The sequence below is a fragment of the Astyanax mexicanus genome, chromosome 12 (genome assembly GCF_023375975.1).
Source record: "Astyanax mexicanus isolate ESR-SI-001 chromosome 12, AstMex3_surface, whole genome shotgun sequence".
Lineage (NCBI taxonomy): Eukaryota > Metazoa > Chordata > Actinopteri > Characiformes > Acestrorhamphidae > Astyanax > Astyanax mexicanus.
The window spans coordinates 27,807,564-27,831,391 of record NC_064419.1 but is presented as its reverse complement, the minus strand read 5'-3'; the positions used below and the strand labels follow the sequence as shown (position 1 = coordinate 27,831,391).

Below are 23,828 nucleotides of genomic sequence, written 5' to 3'. Positions count from 1 at the left end.
GTGTGAAAATTTATTGGATCAACACTCCTATCAACACACAACTATCGTAAAATCTGCAGAAATAGTCAAGCTGCATTTAATGGATTATTGCAGGACATCATTAGGAACCTCTACAACTCCACTTTTGCACTTTTGTGTTACACATTTGTCCCATGCTACTTCTGCGTGTGTAGCTTAATATTGCCTATAATCTGTCTAAATTTTTTTATGATTGATTGTTCTTGGCAACCTTTTTCTTTCTTCCGGATAGCATTGCAATTCAACAAAAGGTTTGTGTGCAGATATTTGAAGTGTATAGTTTATGACATTCTGTATGTTTGAATCTGTCCGACAAAATAAAACACAATGAACACAATGAATTTTCATTTGAAGTTTATGTACAATATTTGACTAAGGTCAAACTCTTCCACAGCAGACACTGTAAATACACGACAGCTGTTCACTCTGGTATAAGAAAGCATCTGAGAACATAAAGCACACCCCGAAAAATGGAGCAATCTCCTAAAACAACTGGGCACTCCACCAACGGTGAAGCCTGTATACTGCACAATAAGAAAGCAAGCTTACATGCTATTCTGTACAAATATCTAACACACTCTCCATACACACCACTGTTATCTACATTACAGTGTCATTCCTCACGTTTCTTTTCACTCACAAATACATTTAAACATTAAAGCTACATTTTAGCACAGCAGACAATGGACAGATGCTAGGCTACATTATGAGAATGAATCCATTCATATCTCTCCTTAGGATATGTCTTGCTGAATCCAGCACATCTGGCTATATAGTTTTAGATATAGAGCGCTCTATGGAAGACTTGATTGCACTTACAGGCGTTTCCATAACGTGCAGCAGTCTCAGTTTATTTATGGCTACAGTGCAATTAATTCTTACCTACCAAATGGGATAGGACGTCAATGATTGTGAAGAAATACATGCAACTCGTATGTGTTAGGAATGGGACAGGTGTAAGGATTTACAGTAATGTTTACATAGGTTTAAACAGAACAGTAAGCGCTAACAGAAACTCACCTTCACAATCAAGCTAATTTCTGTTCCCTCACTTAAGGGACTTTTAGTAGTGTGTTAGCATAAAGCTAACAATGATACACATAACAGGTTTTCAGGGGTTCCTGAATAAAACACTCAACATCTGAGAACATAAAAGATATACCAGCTAAAACATCTAATGGGGAGTTCCAACAATCTTTTAAAATGTCTTCATGTTTCAGTCTTCAGAGTTTTTAGTTTAAACACAAATATTTCCACAGGGTTTTGGTGAATTTGCTGTGTTTATAAATGGTAAAATTCTTGTTTTTGGTTCACCAAAATACATTTAAGCCAAAATCCAAGCCAAATAGTGTTAAACAATTTACTACTGTACTGGAAAATCAAGGTAGTGTACTGTATCTTTCTCGAAATCAACTATTAATGACCATTTAAATCTTAACAATTGAATTGTGTAAATTGTTTTTGAGAACAAAATCGAAAAACTGATTAAATCTCCCTGTTATTATGGATTGAGTATTACTATAAGACATAGTGGCAGTTTCCCCGACATGGATTAGGCCTTAACTTGGACTACACAGCATGTTAAATAGATATTTTCCATTAAATATATAGATTTTGCTCTCTCTGGGTGGGTATATGGTGCTCTCTTCCCAAGCTGATGTTGTTCACTACAGGTGTCTATTAGCTGATGTATCGGAGGCGAGTTGCTGAGATTTCATTCAAACGCAATGGCTACATGGTAATGCTGCAACAGCAGCAGTTAGAAAAAGAGGCGTGGCCTTAAATGTGTTAGAGGAGGCATGTTTTATCCTTCACCCTCCTAGTGTTGGGGGCATTACTAGTGATAGGGGGTGTCATAGTGAGTAGGTTGGCCTATTAAATTGATCAGCAAATAGGATAAATTTAGATAGAAGAAGACTGAATCTATGCCTAATCCTTGTCTGGGAAACCGACCCTATATGTAATATTTAGATATTATGATACTTAACTTTTTCATCTGATAGGATCATAAAGTCAGAAAACTATAATAAATAAAACCAAATCTAACTTTGGTATTTCCAAGGTATACACATCATTAAAGCCCCGTTCAGGCTTTTGAACAAACCTGGCAACCAACAACAAGAATATACTGAGAACTAAAGAACTGTCTGTAGTTAGTCAGTGTGGCTCCATCCAAAAGCAAGCCTCAGGTGTTTTCCAGTGGACTAAAGACTGTTCCAGAGGGGATAAAGTTAAGCAGAGGAAGATGATCCTCGTTGTTAGGCGGCTGAAGAGTAAAGTGCAAGCTTTCCGTCTACACACTGGTCCTGCTGGAGTTAAGAAGATGGAGAGCTGTGAGATCTTTGGAGTCTTAAATCATCAGTTCAGAGTAATGTCTGTTAGAGATACTAAACATCTCATTAAGTTGTAGTACGGCTAGTATGTGATGATTTAGAAGTGCAGTGTAAATTATGCTTACTTGCTATCAAGCAAAACCGGGTAGCTACATTAACCTCGTAGCTCCAGTGCAAAACTTTGGCTTCTGGACTACATTTCGGATAAGTGGGTAATCGTGTCCATTTGAGACTGTAGACTGAGATCAGGGTGAGAAGGTGTGTATGTCGTTGTGCAGGCTAACTGCAGGAGCAGAGTGGTCCCTGTCTGTACTGCAGTAGCTCTTGCTGCAGCGGCAGCGCTGGATCAACATGACGCTGCGTGTGAAGCTCTCTCCGTCGGCGCAGTGAAAGCGAAGGGGAACAGTGCGGGTTTCTGACGGCCTGCAACACCGGCCGTCCACACAGGAGCCACATGTTCGTGGTCGGTAACGCCGGACTGTGCTGCAGCCGGCGAAGGTGATCTGCTCGGGCTCGCGGGGCCTCACCGTCCTCCTGCATTTCTTCCCTTTCTGAAAAACACAAACACAGTTTACATAGGGGTTACAACATAAAAAAAACTGATTGCAATTAGTTAAAACCTCCACTAAACCTGGTGAGTAAGTTTGACATTATGAGACATGCAAATGATTCAAGTTTCACTCAGCCGTGCATGTGTCGTAAACATGGAGGGGTCTTTCATCTGTACCTGACTACTTATACATGGCCAGGGGAGATTCTAGGATCAAAGGTTTAGGGGTGCTAGCAAATATATGGACTTTAAATGAATTTGAGGAGAGTTCCCAGGAGAGGTGAGGTGTCATATCAAAATAAATAGATAAATAGATAGAACATAAAAACTTTTGGAGGCACATTTTACATATTTAAAAAAAAAAATCTACAGCTGCATTCTCAGTTATCTGTCTAATTTAAATAGCTAATAGCGAGAAGCTACTCAAAAATCAGTATGGATTTTTCAGGGCATCTGCTCACACTAACATCCATTTTTTATTTTTTTGCCTCATTCCCTTATTCTTTTAACTAAACCTGAAGTTTGAAAACGTTTGCACAGAGAGGGGAGAGCTGTATTTTCATTCTTAAAATTCTGTTTAATGATCTACTTGATAAGATTTTAATGTTTTTAGCTTATCAGAGTCACACTTCTCTTTCTAATATTTTAGAGAAAAAAGGTAGTAGTGAGACCCGTCTGTAGTTATCAACCTGGGTGGGGTTGAGAGAAGGCTTTTTAAGCAGTGGTGTCACATGTGCTTGTTTGAAAGCAGTTGGGAATACACCAGAAGTTAAAGAAGCATTGATCGTGTGAGTGATAGCCGAAATGATTGCAGGTGCAATGGTAGGTTTGAAGGAACTGGGTCGAGTGGACACTTAGTAGGACGGCTACGTGTTAGGAGAGCCAGTGTCTCGTTCTCAGTGAGAGGAGTGAACGAGGAGAAAGTGACACCTTCGGTAGAGGGATACCGGGCAGCAGAGCATGTAGTAGGACTGCTATATGTTGCATCAGTAAACTGGCTGCTGATGGCTGCCAGTTTCCCAGTAAAGAATGGCAAACATGGCAGCCCAAACATGGCAGCCCAACTCAATACTGAGAGACACTACTACTACTTCTGTCTGTTTAACTCAATAAATATTGCCCATAACAATGTGTTGTTATTAATGGATTGTTCCTGGTAACATTTGTCTTCTTTCAGAATAGCATTCTGACCCGACACTTTCTTCTGGGTGCAACTAATTTATTTTTAATGTAATAAGTGTATTCCTACTTTTAGAATTAACTAGACAATTCACATATTGTGGTAAAATACAACTTGGTTCAATTACTGTAAATGGCTGTACCTCTTTAATCTCTGACCAATAATCCAGCACCTTTTGCTGGATACCTAAGCAACTACTAAAGCTAGTGCTTTTAGCAACATTAGCCTAGCATTTCCCTAAAATGTTCTAAATTCTGTTTGTTTTATCTAAATAACTTAATCTGGGGTGTAATTAGATACTGGTCATAAATTATTAAGTGGACCAGAGAGTGGACAGACAGCTTCTCGAGGTGTCCTGTAGGAGTTTCAGGATGTAAATAACTTATTTTACTGCAGAGAAAAGAAGGGTTCCATATCATTTACACCTGTGGCCCATATACAAGCCAAGGCCTGTTCCTTTGAAAGGCTTCAGTGATTAATTTATCTTTCAAAAATGTGTTTTTTCCTGAAACAGGACCTTTCAAGTACGGTGAATAGATGCTCATGTGTTTGGATTCTCACCCTGACAGCTGGAGTGATGTCACACTCTCTGATCTGGCAGAGGCGTGTCTCTCGGACAAGCTTGCACCGCGGGTTGCTGTTGGTCACACGGCTGGAAATGCCAAAGCCACAAGAGGCGGAGCACTGGGTCCACTCTGTGGTTTGTGGGAAGCATTTGGAAGATGGGAAGGGCACTTGAGACACTGGAAGCGACAGCCACTCTGTACAGAAGACAAGAACACAGAGACAGCATCAGCATTCTGTTGATGTCCAGAGTGTGTTAACAACATTTTAGGCTACATCATTTTGGTGGTGGACCTACTCTAAACATAGCACCACACTGAACAAATTCAGTTGTATCTGTTCAGGGAAACCTTAAAGCCTTCTTATGGAGTCAAATTAGGGTTTTTAACGCTTACAAGAAAATAAAACTATCACAAAAAAAACTTCACAAGTTGCAAAAATAATCTGATATTGCAAAGAAAGAAGAGAACATAACTTTTTTCACTTGCAATATGTTTTTTAGGATGAATCTTTTTTTTGCAATACTTTTCCATCCTTTGCGTTCCTCTGTTTTGTTTGTGAGTCTGTTTTGACCCCTTTTTGACCTGGGGGCATTGGGAAGAGGAGAGGGGCGTGGCCAAGATAGAAAGGCAGGTTATGGATTCACATCATCAGCTGAAGCCACTGCCGCCATATGTAATGCTGCAGGCTGTCCTGACTGGGCTAACTAGGCTGAACAACAGCTATTTATAGTACATAAGTTAATGATAATAATTTATTTTACATACACTATATTACATATAAACTATTGAATTATATAATGTTGTTTTCAGCTATGAAACTGAGCATGAGGCTGAATCCTAAAGTTGAATAAATCAGATATCAGACATTTTAAAACATTTGTTATGTGTTATGGAACCTTTAAAATCCAGTTTACAGCACACTGTTGACTAAAAAAAACATAATATTCACCTTGGAACGTGTTTCCTCTGGCCTGGTGGCCACCAGGCACCTCCAGCAGTTTGCTGATGTGGTTGGTGTGAGGGCTTTGAGGTGAGGAGTCATGGGGATCTTCGCTGATGCGGTTGTCGTCATCGCACACCCACTCCTGGCAGCAGTGTCCAGGTGGGGTGTGCAGTCGTGGGTTGGTGCAGTGCCAGATGGGTAGAGGCAGGTGGTGAGGGCAGAGGGGCATGCAGCCCACCACACCGTCCATGCAGCTGCACTGGTGCTCACAGCTGAGTTGGAAGTCCTCCCCATGCTGGAACACACGGCCACCGAACTCACACGGCCGGCCCTGAGCATCAGCTGATTAAAAAAAACAAATACAGGATTTGTTAGAAATTGTTGTGCTTAGACGTGGCTAGTGTTATAATTATAGTGTTGGGTCTTCAGAGCTGGGCCTCCCCATTCATTTGTAGTTGAATATAAATCCTGTTAAATTAATGTAATTTTAGAAGCTTTAGGAACCCCAAATTGGAAAATGTTTGGAAAGCAAGGAAAATTAAAAAAGAAAGGTTTCTTACATTTACTTAGATTTAATTTCCAAGAATATTGGGACAGTAAATGTTGTCATTCATTCTCATAACACTTAAAATATGTTTTGACACTGAGGAAACCAAGTGGTCAAGTGTTTCTTTTTTCAAAATTGTCCACAGAGGTAGGACAGTGCTGTAATAATATACTCATCCTCCATGGCCATGCCTTTGTAATGTGTGCAGCATGTGATTTTGCAATGTCTTGTTGAAAAATGCATGGACTTTTCTTTATAAGCTGTAAGTTCTCAATGTACTTTTCTGCATTAATGCTGCATCGCTAAAGTGTACTGAACAAAAATCAGATCAGAGATAACAGGTGTTCAGCTTAGGATTGTGCCCCTGCCCTTTATATTCTAAAATTCATCCTGATTCCCTGACATTTTTAATTATAGTATATGCACTGTAGTAAGAGCAATACTGTCCATATTTGCTATTGGCCTCCTTAGTCTTTGGTACCAAATCATGATTACAGGCACTTATCACCTGTTTAAAATAATATAAATATATTTTTTTTCCTCATTACTAGACCTAAATTGACTTTCATCCACTTTCATAACTTTGTAAACAAAAATTAAATAGTTTTGCTTTTTCCAGTCAATGCAATTAGAATAAGCATGTCACTCACTTAGTCTGGCAGAGTCAGGTTTGCTCATTTTCTTAAAGCTAGTTAATAGAGTTGATGGGGGTGTTTGAGCAAGGGCAGCGCTATTCTGTGAAACTCCAGGAAACCTACTATTAAGCTACTCAGTGAACAGTGAACATATAAAGAGTAAACCCTCAAATCATGCTCCAATTAATTCAATACATTTTTAAAAGCCAAATTATATTTAAAAATAATCACATGAGGTTTCACAAAGGAACTGAATAAATCAGTGTGAAGTCAGAGATTTACATCCATATGCCATCTAGAGATGTATATATGTATTATTACTAAAATTTATCCACTTTCTTTATTTCCACTTTTTTATTTCACTATATATTTTCAATGAGATTAATGCTTTTATTTTGATACATTTTTGTTACTGTTTTTATGGTTTATTTTATTTTTATTGTTACTCATTACAATTATGAAAAATATTACGACTCATTCCAAACCCACACTGACTTATAAGAAGACCTCTCTGCTCCTGTTCTGCCTTTCACTTTGAGAACTTTCCACTGCTTTCTGTAATAACTAAACTATAGTTAACACTGTACTGTACTTTTACTTTTAGTACTTTCGTAGTACATTTTAGAATAAACCATTTGCAACACCTAAAGTACCAAAAAATGTTGAATACTTTAAAACTTTCACTTAAGTGTGGAGCTTAAAGAACACTTCAAATTCTACTCAAGTCATTTTTAGTTAGAAAACTTGTAATTTTACTTAAGTCTGGGTCTCTAGTACTTTATACATGTCTGGTGCCGTCCGGCCTCACCTCTGCACAGGCCACGCTGCGGGTCTCCTCCAGCCCCTAGGTGGCAGCGCAGGCCCTTGATGTGGTCACAGGGCTTTTCTGGGCTGCACTCCTGGTTAAACTGCTGTGCACACACCTTACAACAGCCACACTCATCCAGCACCAAGCTCACTCCCAGTGGACAGGAGGGAGGTGACGGAGGGCAGGAACACAGGCCGGAACAGCCACCCGCCACCTGGGAAACCACAGCAGAGGGGAGGGAACGAACAGTCCACAATGACTTAATGTTGTAAACTTGTAGAATTCAGAAAGAAATTCATTATACTGAACCAGCTGTTGAAAGAAGAGTTAAACATGATATCATTGGTTAATATTTCAGGCCCACCCACTGGTGCACAGTGACATCATGAAAATCAGAATGTGTGGGTTTAATATCGCTACACTTTAAACTTCTTATGCTAACCATACACTAGATGAATAAAAAAAACCCTCAAAAGACTTTTAATAGACTAAAGTCCGACACCCTCTCAGATCTAAAGACAAGTAACAGACTTTTTACTCATACACTTCTTAGTCACAGACTAAGATTTTGCAAAGACTTGGGATCTTGCAAGGTCACTATTTGCAAGACGGCAATTCGATTATTTCTGAGATTTTTATAAATAAAATGTTATTAATTTTATTGTTGTGGTATGAATGGTAAGACCTGCCAACGACACTCTATCACACTATTTGCGTGAGCCAATTTCTCAAGACTTGTAATAATATTAAACACAATTTATTTTATCTGAACGCCAGGATGAGAAAAAGACTTATACACTAACCACCTCACACTGAACGATGGAGATGACGCAACCGCAACTCGACTCTAGCAACTCGACTCTCATGATTTTATCCCGACACTGGAAATTTGTCAGCGACAATGAAATTGCTTAAAAATCAATTAGTGTAAGGTCGGCATTAATTGTATATTTACAGTGGAAACACCACAGCAATATAATATAACATTGCATGTTATATTATATTGGCCTTCTAATAAAAAAGTAAGGCTGTACTTTACAGCAATTAAAGCGGCAGTCCGTAGTGTTTTGTTTCTTAACTGAAAGCAAAGGCATTTCTGAGTAAAGAAGGGACAGAATATTGTGTTTAATGGTACCAGTGTGCTGGAAAGACCATCCCAGCTAAGCCTAATATATTCATTTTAAAAACAGGGTTCTCGGGGCGCTTTTCGCGGAAGTTCTTCCGGCCACGTCATGCATCTTTAGGTGCTTATGTAACGTGTACAGCCTCTGAAAGAGGAACTGGTTCAGTTTTACGGAACGTTTACACTGCAGAGACGCGAATCATTTTTTGCTCCGCCTCCCCTTGTTTTCTAAACAGAGCGACAGCAGTGGCGCGAACGAGGCCACGCGAGCGGCAAAAAGTTTTGATATTTTCAACTTAATGAAAATGAGAAGCGAGTTTCAATCAGCCCCACACGGACCACACAGATCACAGACTGAACTACAGCGTAAGAAAACAAAGCGATTTTACAGTCTCAAGTGCCCTTCCCTTTTTTTAGACTTTACTGTGCTCTACATTACCTCTCTGTTTGATTACAGAGACGGAGGACCAGCAGGTCCTGAGCTGGATATTTTAGCAGGCTTCAAAGGGCATTAAAAGAATGGATTTTAAAAAACGCGATGCCTTTTAGTTGCAGTGTGAATGTACCATTACTGAAAGCGAGCAGCTGGTGGAGCAATGGAGATTCAGAAGGGGAAACTAAGACCTTAGCAGCTCATCCACTCATAAAACAAATATACAGTATTTACTCTGACAAAACTGACAACCGTATATAATAACTCTCTTACATCCTCTGAAGACATTTCACTCTGACTGAGTGCGCTCTCTCACTCTCGCTCTCTTTAACCTGGATTCGGATTCATCCGCTCTGAAAGGAGACCGCATCACTCCCGCCGTTTAAAATTATTCTTCCGCATGATCGGTGCAATTACCTATTCTCACCAGAGAGGGCCCTCAATCTCACAAATCCCAAAACCTAAGGACATAAGCTTTAACATAACACCAATGAGATCACGAGTATAAGCTCTAAACAGCATATTGTAATGATTTGTGTAGAGCTTCCTGGCATTACCTCTGAAATTCCTTTTGCTTTAATTTTAACAGTTTTTCTTTAACACACATTTTTTAAATCTTACCCTAAATATACAGCACCAGTCAAAAGTTTGGACACACTTTCTCATTCAGTGTATTTCATTTTTCCACATTGTAAATGAATGCTGAAGTATTCGAGACTATAAAGGAACACATGAGGAATCATGTAGTAATTTAAAAGTATTAAACAAATCAAAATACTCTGTGAAGCATTTAAGTGGCTCTTATCTGGGGTTCTGTTAAGTTGCAATTTCTGGCAACCTTAAATGAGCTTATCCTGTGCAACAGAGGAAACTCTTTATCTTCCTCAATCTGCATTTGTGGATACTTTTAAAGACTGACCTTCAATTCTTAAAGTTTTTATTTTATTTACTTAGTTTGGTAGTTCTTGCCATAATATGGATTAGAAACCATATACCAGCTCTACCTTTTCACAACACAGCTGATGATCTCAAACTCATTAAGAGCACACGAAATTAAAGTAATTAACTCTTGACAAATTCAGCACAGCTACTAACCGAAAGCCATTCTAGGTGTCTCTACCTCATAAATCTAACTGCGAAAAATGACAAGATGTGGAAAGTTGTCATCTAAGCACAAGGTGCCTACTTTGGAGAATCTAAAATATAAAACATAGATTTTTTTTTTTTACTAAATATTTCCATATGTTTATCTTTATAGTTTGGGTGACTAATTTATGGTGCTTTTGAGTGGTAGTGTACATTCAGAGGTTGAAAAAGTATTGAAAAATTGTAATTAAGTAAAAATACCTTTACTTTGCTAAAATTCTACTCAAGTAAAAGTAAAAGTACCCATCTAAAAATCTACTCGAGTAAAAGTAAAATAGTTACTTTTAATTATTTGATGTAAAAAAGTAAAAGCAAATAATAAATTAAATAGTTTTTAATGAATTATTATTCCACATAATAATTTGGACCTTTCAGACAGTATTTGTTTAGACCACTCCATAAAACATTTTCAATAACAAGTGGTATAGGTTTCTATAATCCATTTTTGTCTTTACTGTTAAAAGGTTATGGTAATATAGGTGACTATAAACTGTATTTTTATAGTTTTACAGTTCATTATTATTTTTTAACTTGCTATTGCTGAGCTTTAACTGCTATTTACATGTTTTTTTTTTTTACATTTAAGCAGATTGTTTAATGATAAAAAATCTTACCACCACATGCTTTCTCAGGTTTGATGTGGAAGTTTTGAAAGCTGACAGCTCTGTCCGGCGGAGCACATTTTGCATGGAATGAGGACGTCATTGCCTCCTTATTCCACGCGCGAGCATTCGTGCCAATTTTTTTTTTTTATTATTCAGACAATTGTTTTTTGTTTCCCCCAGCATTTTATTTTTTACTCAATAATGGGGAGTTTTCCAATGTAGCAATGTAAATTACTTGTGTCAAAATGTACTTGAGTAAAAGTAAAATTACCTATTTTAAAAACTACTTTAAAAATGACAAATTACTCATAAAATCTACTCAATTACAGTAACTTGAGTAAATGTAATTCACCACTTTCCACCTCTTTGTACATTTAAATTCATTTTAAATCACAGAAGTATTTAAGATGTTCAACCATCAGTGCTGATAGCAGTACCCTTAGGGGATAGCAGTACTAATGTCATAATAAAGTATAAATATTATACAAATACAATAAACCCTGCTTAATATGACTGGATCTGCTCCTCAGTACATTTCCGAACTATTGACAGAATATGTTCCAGATCGAGCTCTAAGATCATCAGGAGCTGCTTTATTAGATATTCCTAAAATGCAATATAAAAAGACGGGTGAAGCTGCCTTCTGTTTTTATGCACCAAAAATCTGGAACTCTCTACCGATACACATTCGACAGTCACCAGATATTACACAATTTAAAAAACAGCTTAAAACACATCTATACACCCTCGCTTTCTACTAGCTTTATAAATTATATTTTATATTTATTGTTTCTATGTTTTGCTGATTTTTTTTTTTTTTTTTTTTTTCTACATTTCTTTTTTGGTATTCACTTTTCCTATTATTTTGTTTACCTTGTTGTAATGTACCTCTGGTAATTATCTTGTATATTGATCTTATATTGAAAAGCACTTTGAGCTACATCTTATGTATGAAAGGTGCTATATAAATAAAATTATTATTATTATTATTATTTATTATATGACCAGATTAATGAAGATTAAAAATAAAGAAAGATTTGATGTTGAAGACATTTGTGTTGTATAGACTGGGGAGAATAGTTCATGGATCACAATCCTAATGATCTGGAAAGAATTGGAAATGTATGGACCTAAGCTATGGGGAAAAGGCTCAGTTAAACAGGGTGGTGCCCAAGTCCAGTGCAGATTAATACATTTCCATATGCGATTACATGGTTCTGGCACGAAACTACAGTTGGAACATGTGAGAGACTTTCATCTTCTTCTTGGATGAAAAGTGACAGCTTCATCACGACAGATAAAGCCTCTGTTCTCCCCCCCCGCACATGAAGCAACACAGCTGTGACCTAAACGTGCCTTCTTCGCTCAAAGTAAATATGTCTGAGAGAAGTGCTGGATGAGCTTAAGCCTACAGTGCACACCCAAGCCAATATTTCATAATGGGTGTTTTCATGTTGAGAGCTGAGCCAAGGATGAGCTTTTGCTTTCATCCAGCCAAAGAAGCACTAGCTCTTATTCCTCGAATCACATATTGCACATATACAGACAGGTTAAGTATTAGGACGGACTATTAAAATGAAATACACTTTTTGGTGCAAACACAGCATTTGAGCATTGAGCAAGAACTTGGGGCTTCTTTGCTGAAACTATAAATTGTTCAATAAATGTTTTATTGCTCAAAGAAAACATGACAGTAATAGAACAATAGAAGCTAAAGCAGAGGTGAACTATGTAACCTGACAATGACCAAAATATCCCAGTAAATACATAAAGCAATGTCCCAAAAGAAGAAAAAAAAGAGAGTTCTGGATTGACCTCATCAATTTTCGCCTCTTAATCTGATTAAGGTGCTGTTTTTTAAATGAAAGAACCATCTCAAACACCACACAGCTGAAAGAATTCTGAATGGAAGAGTGGGTAAAACAATAATTAATTAATTAATTAATTATTAAGATTTCAATTGCAATATAAAAATGCAATATATACATTTACAGTAATTTAGTTTTTTTAATTTATATATTGCATTTTTATATTGCAATTGAAATCTTAATAATAAATAGATTTATGGATGCTTTTCAAAAGGTGTATTTGCATTATTGGATTTATATGACTATATCACTGGCATAAAATGTCTTAAAATTATAATACACAATTATGTTTGCAATACATTGTTTAAAAATGGTTATTGTGACCTATTCCCAGCAAGTTGATGCCAAAGACTAATTTTCCCCCTTTGGTTGTTTGAGTTAAAGGGGAAACATTATCAACAGAAATTGGCATAATTCCTCATCTTTGAATTTTATAAACGACAACAAAGTAAATATTTTCATTGTTTTTGCAAAAGTATTGCAGTTACTGATTGTTACTGTAATGTATACTGTAAATTATGTTTGAAAGATGATTTCATATTGAATGTCAATAACATATTATAGAAGTAACAGAAATATGGAAGTAAGAAAGGCTTCGACTAGACTTAGATAGGATATGGTCAATCCAGAGTGAACACTAGCGAGGATTTTAAACAGTGGAGTAACCTGTAGCCTGAAAAGTGATGCTGTTTAGCCAACATGGCATTGTTAAGCTTTTTTTTCTGAAATAAATCAGCTTCTAAGTATTTGTATGATATTGAGTTGTGTTCTTAATGACTGGAGAGTGTTCTTGCTGCTTTTGAAAGATAGTAATAGTGATTTCTTTGTGGAATGCTAGTCTGGCATGCGCACACTAGTGTTTAGAGTCGGCTTTGCATTAAAGCAGACTTTTTTTTAAATGCTACTGGAGAAACAGAGAATAGCCTGCATTATTTAAAAACACACTACCACGTGTGGACAGGGCCATATTGCAAGCCAGCTAGCTGTGTTTGTCTTGCATGGATTTATCTGCATGACTGTATGTTTGATGATGCCTCCATTGACGATATCTGTAGTTTGAAGCAAGGGTCTTTTTAGTCCACATTGGCTTTATATAGGATGTTATATAGTTGAGAAGTGCTTGAAGGGTTAATTTTCAAGACCTCCTTCCAAGTGCACCTCCCTTCCTAGCTCTCTGTTAGCCCTTTTTGAACCATTTTTTCACCAACCAGTCCGCATTTGCAGTTTTAGTGGAACCAACGTCATCAACAAAGGGAATTGCACCAGAGAATTTCTAATAGAATATACAACCACAGACTCTCTAATAGAGATTCTCAGTTGGCACTGAAGAACCTATAATTTTTTTTCTCCTGCTGGGAATTAACTTTTTTGGGTTATAGAATCTATGTTTGTTGGTGGAAATGCCCCAACATTTAAAAATTAGGTAAACCAACCAGAACGGAACTAGTGTGACTACTCATGCATGATAATGTGTTTTGGGGAGTGGCTTTGAAAGGAGGGCTGTGGATAGAGGGTGGGATTTTGTTTGCTAGATATTTTTAAAAACTGGATACAACTTGTTTCTACAAAACCACCTATTTTATAGTTTTAGAAAATGACTAGGATTGTCCCTTCTGATCATATACCTTAAGAATTAAGCTTTGGGGTCCGTTTTTGAGGGCAGGTTGATTGAAATGCATTTTTTTTTCACCCTAACTGACTAATGTAGAAGGAAAGAAGTATTTATTAGCATCAACGTTAACGGTTATGCTAGCATTTAGCATTTTTTCTAGTTTTCTAGTGCTTGCTTTACTTACTTGTATAGTACATTTTCAGTCAGAGAACAAAAAAAGCGAAATTGCTAAATTGCATTCTATCTAAGGGATGATGCTGAAATTGCGCAACAAGATATTACATAACACAACAGATAGCACATTGTACTATTTTTTTGCCCCTTTGAATTCTATTGTTGCTTTTAAAATGTAGAAATACTTTTTTATGGTGTTAAAAATTTTTCCAAGGACAAAAGAACATATTTGTACATATTTGTAAAAAAAAAAAAAAAGTGTCTAAAGATACATTTGACACACTTAAAAATATGAGTCTCAAAACTGTTGTTATATTTGTTACATTCTTGGTATAGTGATTTAAATTCAGAATTTTAAGCACTGATGATATCACTTTTCTCTAATATTTCTACACCATTTACAGTGTCTAATATGTAATTATACTAATATATAAAATCCTACTGTTATACATAACTTAATGAGTGATGTTCTATGGGTAATCTGGTTTATTTTACATTCAGCAGATTGTATGTACTTACTTTTCCAGCAGTGTAGAGAATTAGCAGTAGAATGGTGCCAAAAATAGTGTCCATCCTGACACTCCTTAAAGAATACATTCCTCTGCAGTCGTATTGTACTATAACTAGATAAAAACAATATTTGAAAAAATATTAAGAAATTAAGATTCCAAGTTTTAATCCACCAAAATAATCCTAAACCTGCAGTCAGCATCCACTGACTAACTGCTTGTCTTCGTTTTGGCCTCTTTCACCTTTCAGCCAGTGAATTGAGTCACAGGTTAGAAATCCAGAGTTAAATCCAGAGAGAGCCAGAGTGTGAGTGTGTGAGAGTGTGTGTGAGTGGCTCCTGGAGCCCAGTTCAGCTTTATGGAGGATCAGAGCTGGAGCAGGTCAAATTATAAAAAGGGGAGTGGGGGGTGGGGGAGGGTGGACAGGTCCCCTCTGACATAAGCACACAGAGAGCAAGGAAGCAGATGGGTAAAAGGCATGCACACACACACACAGACACACACACATTGTAAAGTGTAATGGTGCTGAGAAGAAATGTGCAGTTAATTTGATCAAGTTTTTAATATTTAAAAATTAAGTCTGTATGGCAACACCCAACAAAACTCAGTATGTTTACTGCATGCAGCTGAAACACAACATTTTTCTGCAGAATTAAAGGGGCTTCACACACTATTTTTATGCTTGTTATAAAGAATTTGGCCATAAATTATTAAAACTATACTTTAAACCATAGTAATATAATGCTAATAGTCTTTTAACAAGGAAACTGCTTACATTTGTGGGCTTCTTTGGTGACTTGTTTCACCACCTTACCAGTAATTCTCATACCCATCGGTTTAAAATGTGTATCTAAAAATCTCTGTATGAAGGGCTAACAACCGTTACCCCTCCCCCCTACCCCTCCAGCCTAACAAGAATCGGGACACCCATAACTGAAAAAGGGATTGGGCCTAAGACAATGCAAAACAAACAAGCAAAAAAAAACAACAACAAAGAATTCCCCACAATGTTTCTTATGTTTATTTATTTTTTTATTACTGGCAGTTATGATGGTTAGTCTGATCAAATAGAATATTGGCATAGATTTATTTATATATTTAAAAACAATATTTGCATATTCTCCCTCTAATATTTACGTTACTTTTACTTATTAGTTTTGAAACCATTACTGTTTTATTTAATTAACAAACCTACAATACTTCAACTTCTACAGATGTGTTTTTTAAATCCTAGTATCTGCACTTCTACCTGGGTAATGAATGTGAATACCTTTGATACATTCTCACAATGGAAATGTATACTGTCATCCAACGTCAGTAATCAAGATTTTTATACTGATTTTTTAAAGAAAGTGAAAAGAACCATCCAGACTGCTATCAGCATCATTTTTAAAAGCCAGGGTCTGTCATGGTATGGGGTTGAATCATTATGTCTGGGGTTGTATCTGTAATGGCAGCATTATTTCAGAAAAATACATTAAGATCTAAGAGCAACATATACAGCCTTCAAGACAACATGTTTTTTTAAACAGATAATGCAAAACCACATGTTGCACACATAAAGAAGAGGGTGCATATATGGCCACATAATTTCATTAAAGACTAGGTTATCTAATCTAGATCAGATTCGAGTAGAGTCCAAAATGTGTGTGTCATTGTGTCTATGTGTGTAATGTTGTAGTGGAAAAACTGCAGAGGGAACTCCGCTCTGAGTGCTTTTCCTTTGTAATAGGAAGCTCTGATGCAGACCGAGAAGAAACCCCCATAAACAACTCGACAGGTTCTACACACACACACACACAAACACACAGACTGTGATATCCTCACACACCTTCTGCTGTGAGCTTTTCCTGTCAGGCTGCAGAACTCGCTGCTAGATTTTCCTCAAGGCAGGCCATGTTCCAGGAAACCCCTGTCCGTTCCCATGTTTTCAGAGGAAAGACCAAACATTCCCATTGTCAACTCCACAGCACTTGAAAGGTGCTTTCTCGGAGTTCGGAGCAGGGGTCAGTCGGGGCTTCGGGTCAGCCTTACCAACGCCCAGAACAGGAACAGAGCACCTTCTGAGCAGGAGAACCCCAGGAAGAAGGAGACAAGATCCTGATGTGTCCAATCTTCTCAAAATTGAACACATCCTGTCAGTCAGATAATGTTATGAGCAAAAGATAAAGATAATACTTACTGTGACTTTTTACACTCAATTCTCAGTCCCACCCAGGTCATCATGTTGATACCAAGTACCATCAGATTATTACGTATGAAGTCCTCCAGTGGTGTAGCGTTCTCTGGAGTGATGGAGCTCTGCACAGTGCCTTTGGAACTGAAATTTAGTAGTGATGTTTAATCAAGATCTTTAAAGCAGTGTTCATAAAAATAGTATTATCCTAGAAGTGGGTTTTGATTTTTTGTTGCCCATTCTCAAGGCCTAGCTGTTTTATTCATGTGTGTGTGTGTTTAATGAGTACCATAACCAAAGGTGTCCCATCAGCCTCACTCTTCTTCATCTTCAGGTGCATCTTCCATTAAAGCTCCAGCATCTCCAGAGGGCGTAGAATGGTGTTCCAAATTCCACAAATTCCTGCCCCACAAAAGCAGGATGTGTGTGCATGCCTTCTCGCACCACACAGCAAGAGGAGGAGCAGTGTGTATGTGTGTGTGTCTGTGTAAGAGAATAAGACAGAGAGAAAGAGAGAGTGGAGAGAATGGGAAAAAATGACAAAGGTGCTAAGAGTGTTTGGCATTCGGACGCTCTGGCTCGGACCCAGCCATTGTTAATGCTCCAGACAAACATTTCCACCAGCGGGGGTCAAAGTGGGCAAGTTTACACACCGTCACACACTAGAACAGGTTGAGCTACACACTCCCACAATGCCGTGCAGCTTTAACGTAACACCAGTCCATTGTTTGTAGAAGAATAACGTTCATCCCTAAAGCGGCTTTATGTGGGAATTGACATTTTTCTCTCTTTTCCCTAGAGTCAGGAAGTGCAATTTACACATTGAGTCACCACTTAAGGACATGTTTCATATGCATTTCTGGACAAACTGACTAATACAGAGATACAGAATCATGTGGACTTATGTGGTATGAGTGAGCATGGTGCAGCATTACTCATTTCTCTTCATAAAGAACTAATTTCATGAAATAGTAAAAAAAAAAACTGCACACACCCTGCAAATTCATACCGGATATTAATCTCTCCATAATCCTTACTGTCATACTGTAAATACTATGTGCACTGCAAATGTCATTTAAATTGGATTGAAATCACTCTACATTACTACATATCAGATTGTAATAACTATACACCCTGCTAATTCATACTGGATTACAATCACTCGACAGTTATTATTTCCAGACTGTAAACACTACTCACACTGCAAGTTCATACTGGGTTATATTCACTCTATGTAACCTGTACTGTCAGACTGCAAAAACCACACACATTGCAAATTCACACTGGATTAAAATAACTCCATAATTATTATTGTCAGACTGAAGAACTAAACACTGCTAATTCATACTGGATTGAAATCACTTCATTTCCATTAGAATGTGAGGCCTGCACACACTACAGATTCATTCTGGATTGCTCCAGACTGCACATGCTGCAAATTCATACTGGATTAACATTTTTCAGACTGTAAAAACTTCACACACCGCGAATTCACACTGGATTGAGATCTCTCAACAATTATTAGTTTGACTGTTAAAACTAGACACACTGCAAATAAGTACCAGTTTAAATCACTGAACATGTGTTACTGTCTTAGACTGTACAAATTACAGACATTGCAGATTCATACTGGTTTGAAATAACTTCACAGTTATGACTCTCACTTTGAAAAAACTACATACACTACACTACACATTCAAACTGGATATCCCAGATTAAAATCATATCAGTAGTCACTTTCATGACCTATAGTAACCTAAGGTAACCTAAGATATTACTGGTCCCCATGTTTCTGCTTTTGGCTTCCTGAGTGCTTTTAAATTACTAATCAGATTTACTACATCTGCCTCACAGAATGTTTTCACTTTAAAGACTAACGCTATGTTTGGCATCTTGCTAATGCAAAGCTATACAAGCATTTGGTGGTGTGTTTATGTATGACCTGGAATGTGGAGCACTATTTTAAGTCTTTAATGCATGCAAAGGCATGCTACAGTTTTCTGTATGTGAATGTACTAACAAAAAAGACTAATTGTGTGTGTGTATGTGTGTGTGTATGCGTGTGTGTATGCGTGTGTGCACATTAAGAACAAATGCAAATCCACGGTGGCAGGTGTGTTTAGAAATTGGTGGCAGGAGAAGGTGCCGAAAAAGCTTTCATTTATTTCCTTCACTTTTGCCAGCACTGTTATTCACTAATGCACTCGTGTTACAGTTCACACCTGTGCGCTACGAAACACTCCATTCTGGGCCAAAAGCACACCTGTGACGATGGACATTTGGACAGAGTGAACAGGAACCTATGCTGCAAACTGGGTACTGAGTGTGTGTGTGTGTGTATATGAGAGAGAAATAGAGAAGGCCTGGTTGTTTTTATTCTTCTGAGCAGTTATGGAATTGCTGTTCCAGTGACTCACCAGGATTTACATCAGACTGACAACCCAACAACGTATGTGCGTATGTGAGTGTGTACCTGCATGGAGGGAAGTGTTGCTGCGTGACGCATTTCATTAAACTCCATGATGAACTACATCTACGTTTAAGGAAATCAGCCCTCCAGTCCTTCCTCACTTGCTTACACATAAATGGAATGAATTACATTAAGACAGTTAAAGTCCTTTGATTTATTCCTTTTCACGGGAATGTTATTTATGTGGAACCAGTCAACACCTTAAAACACATGTAGCACCACATTTTCAGTATGTTACTAATCTTATTACTAATACTTTATTTATACTTTATAGCATATTTTTTTATCAAACATTCCTCTCATTGTCCATAATCTGGCCTAATTTAAATAGCTAAATGCAGATAGCTACTCAAAACTCGTTACAGCTCACCCTACTCTGGGGAATGAAGTTCCATAATGTACTTTTTTACCTCCTCAGGACAAATCACGGGTGGGACATCACCTTTTTCCCCATATCTTCTTTTTTCTGTAACACTAATTAGCGGATATTAGCTATTTATTATATTATAATTAACTATTTATCTGTTTTACGTAGGAATCCAAAAATTAGGCATAGTCAAACATAAGACATTAATAAAAGTCCAGTTTTGGACAAACGGGGCCTGACATAATCTGGCCCACAAAAATACACTGATTTATTATTACATTCCGGACTAGAATCTGTGTTAAAGTTAATCATGGACGTTTTCCTGGCATAAACTGTGTCTTCTGTCTCTATTAGAGAACTCATCGACCTCACATGAGGTCAGCAGTACACAGGCTAATGTCTCCCACACTCTGGTGTATGTGGAATCAGCTGTGTCTCTCTGAACCCTGACCCCTCAACTACTGACACCAGCTTCAGAGGTCACAGGTGATGCACATTCCTCATGGGGATGTCCTGAAACGCTCCCAGGATCATCAGTGCCCGCATCATCGCATGCCCCCAAAAACACACAGACTGTGTGTGGTCTACAGCCTGTGTATGTGTGTAAGTAATGTGGTGTGTGTGAGCAGATTGTGCCCATTTTGACTGGTCAGAGTTGAAATCCCAAGTGAGTGTTTAATAAAGTAGTTCGGCACCACCCATAGCGCACTGCGCTTACTCACTGCTAATGCAGAAGCATCACACCCTGTGGAACACACAGAAGTGAGAGAAGCTGTTCGAGGACACATCAACTTTACACTGCTTCTGGGTCTGCCTGCTATACCACTTTGTAAAGCCATAATCTGAGGAAAAGTTAATATATAGTGATATATGTTGATATTTATGGTTAAGAAAGAGACCCTTAGGGCGTTTTCACACCAGCATTGTTTGGTCCAATTAAAACGAACTCTGGTCCGTTTGTAACTTTAGTGCGGTTCGATTGAACAGGTGTGAAAACAGTAATCGCACTCGGGTGCAGATCAAAAGAACCGGGCCGAGACCAGCTAGAGGAGGTGGTCTGGTCCCAAACGAACTCTGGAGCGGTTCCCTTGTGGTGAGAACGTGATCCGGTCTCAATCCGAACCAAGCTATTAAATATAGTCCATTTATTTGAGCTAAACTGCTGTTAAAATAGCATTGTAGCTCCAGAGCCACTGGCTTTTCTTTTCTTTTTTTAAATATATTATTTCAAATTTTTATTCCATTTTCTCCCAATTTACATGGCCAATTACCCAACCCACTTATTAGGACTCCCCCTATTACTAGTGATGCCCCAACACCAGGAGGGTGGAGACTAGCACATGCTTCCTCCGACACATGTGAAGTCAGCCAGTCAGCCACCTCCTCTTTTTGAACTGCTGCTGATGATGCAGCATTGCCGAGCAGCATCACAGTGCACACGGATAAAAGCGCAGCGACTTGGTTCCGATACATCAGCTCACAGATGCCTTGTGCTGAGCGACATCACACTTTGGAGTGATGTGGAGAGAGAGCGCAATCTACCCACCCAGAGAGAGCAAGGCCAATTGTGTTCTCTCAGGGCTCCGATAGCAGATGGCAAGCTACATGAACAGGATTTAAACCAGCGATCTCCTGAAAAAACAAAAAACAAACAAAAAAAAAACAGCGATCTCCTGATCAAAGCCACATACGTTTCTAACTGCCCTAAAAGCTTTGTATGTACAAGACGCAGTTAAAGCATCAAAGCTAAGATTCATTTTTATAAAATGATCAAATATGCTAACAGACACAACAAAAATTCACTCCATTTAAAAAGTAAAAACTGGGTTAAATGTGATCTGATAAACGAGGTATTGAGTCAAAGACCACGCAGTGGGTGAATCTAAGGTGGCTCTCTTTCAAAAGCTTGAGCCCTGCAAACATGGAACAGAAGGTAAAGGCGTGTTTGAAAGTGAGTAAAGTGGTGGGTTTTGGGAGGCTGGCTCGTGGACAGTGGCTTTGCTGTGTGTGTGGAGGGAGGTGGGGGACGGGTGTGTAGGCCGTACAGAGCAAGGACTGTTGATTTCAGTTGGGAAAATGTTATCTCAGAACGTTCCAGAATCGTAGCAAAGTGAGACAAACAAATATGACTAAACACACACACACACACACACACATAGAGAAAGTGTGAGAAGTCTAGAATATATTTAATAGTAATGTAAGCTTAATACAGTTGAAGGTATATAAAAAGCTGACATCCTAAGCTGATAAAAATGATAACAAATTAAGGCATAAACAATTAATAATATTTGCAGTATGTGGTTCTAAAATAAACAAAATAATGTTTAAAATGACATTAGATTAGCTCAGATGATTGGTCAGACCTGTCTGGTGTGTAATTAGATGCAGTTTTACCTCAGAATGAAAGATATTGATTTGTCTTACCAGATAGCAATGCTGTTCTCTTGTTGAGTCCTCTCAACAAGTAGCAAGTAGTGGGATATTTTTTACATTGTCCCCATTCAGTCTCATAGGTTAAAATCTGGCAGCTGGGTAGGCAAAGGTGTTGCTCTCTGAATGAGATATTCCTGTAAAACTCCTGCTGCGTGTGGGCGAGCATTATCCTGATGAAAAATGGCAGCAGGAAAAAAAGAAATTTCAGACGGTTCCTTATTCACAATACCAATACAAAAGAAGGGAATGGTGGGCGGCTCTCTAAAAGTTTTATCGGACTTTTGTGGCAATTTTTACAGTAGTCCAGTGTGCATTTTGTTTAGACAATGAGTGTACTACTGTTACAACTATTGCTATTAATAATAACAAAAGCAGTCTGGTCATTTTGAGACGGTCCCTAGCACTGAAAATGCAGCATGACTAAACTTGGATATCATGTAAGCTTAATATTTGTCAAAAAGGAAAAAATTAGGGCAGCAACTAACAACTATTTTGATTAATATTATAAGGCATATAAACAAATGTAAAATATTAGAAGTATATATGTATAGATCTATGTATATTCTTGGCCACATGTTAATTGAAATCTCCGAAAATTAAAACCTGTGAACAGATTTGTTTTGGTAATGTATCTTTTAATTCATTTTATGTCTTACAAAACAGTTTAGAACCCAATATTGCCATGACATTTACATCCATAATGTTTAAGTAAACTTCCTTTCACAGCTGTTAAATTCCAAGTAATGCTCAAACTTGGGGTGGGGTGGTGTACATCCACAGGATGGTGTGAACGTGAGCTCATGAACGTGGCCTTGGCACAAAGGGGTTTTATCAGATTACTTGCACTTGCAGTGGGTTGGATGATCACAAAGAGTGATGAAAAGCAGCAGTGATATCAAAGGAATAGCGGAAAGAACTCGGAAAGAGGAGGAGGAAAGAGAAGCTGAGAAAGTGCAGGACCAAGAGAGAACTGAAAACTCTGATCTAGGACTGGATTTGGACAGATTAACTGTTTATAATACTTCAGCCGTGATGATGATTCGAAAATTGTATGTAAAATTTGTTTTACATCCTAAATTAGGCAGGCATAGCATTAAAACCACTGAATGGTGATGTTAATATTACTGATTATCTGGTTTCAGTGGAACCTTTACATGTGTGGAATGTTTGTCTACATAGAAGTAGCAGCAATAGATTCTGTGCACTATAGGCCATGACATGAGTTTAGTAAGAATTAAACATGAATATCAACACAAGAGTTTCCTAAAGAGGCTTAAAATCATGCAGGATAAGGTGATTGTCCCATATTATTTATCCCAAAATTAGCAAAAT

The 23,828-nt window shown here is 37.8% G+C and overlaps 1 protein-coding gene across 1 annotated transcript; it reads right to left on the bottom strand.

The window, feature by feature from the left end:
* Positions 1-355: 355 nt before the first annotated feature.
* ccn1l2 (cellular communication network factor 1, like 2) lies at positions 356-15,410 on the bottom strand. Its single transcript, XM_049486145.1, has 5 exons — positions 15,061-15,410; positions 7,581-7,794; positions 5,597-5,932; positions 4,643-4,842; positions 356-2,902 (listed from the first exon to the last, which is right to left on the bottom strand). The coding sequence occupies exons 1-5, from the start codon at positions 15,136-15,138 to the stop codon at positions 2,597-2,599; spliced, it is 1,134 nt and encodes a 377-aa protein (XP_049342102.1). The 5' UTR covers positions 15,139-15,410; the 3' UTR covers positions 356-2,596.
* Positions 15,411-23,828: the final 8,418 nt, after the last annotated feature.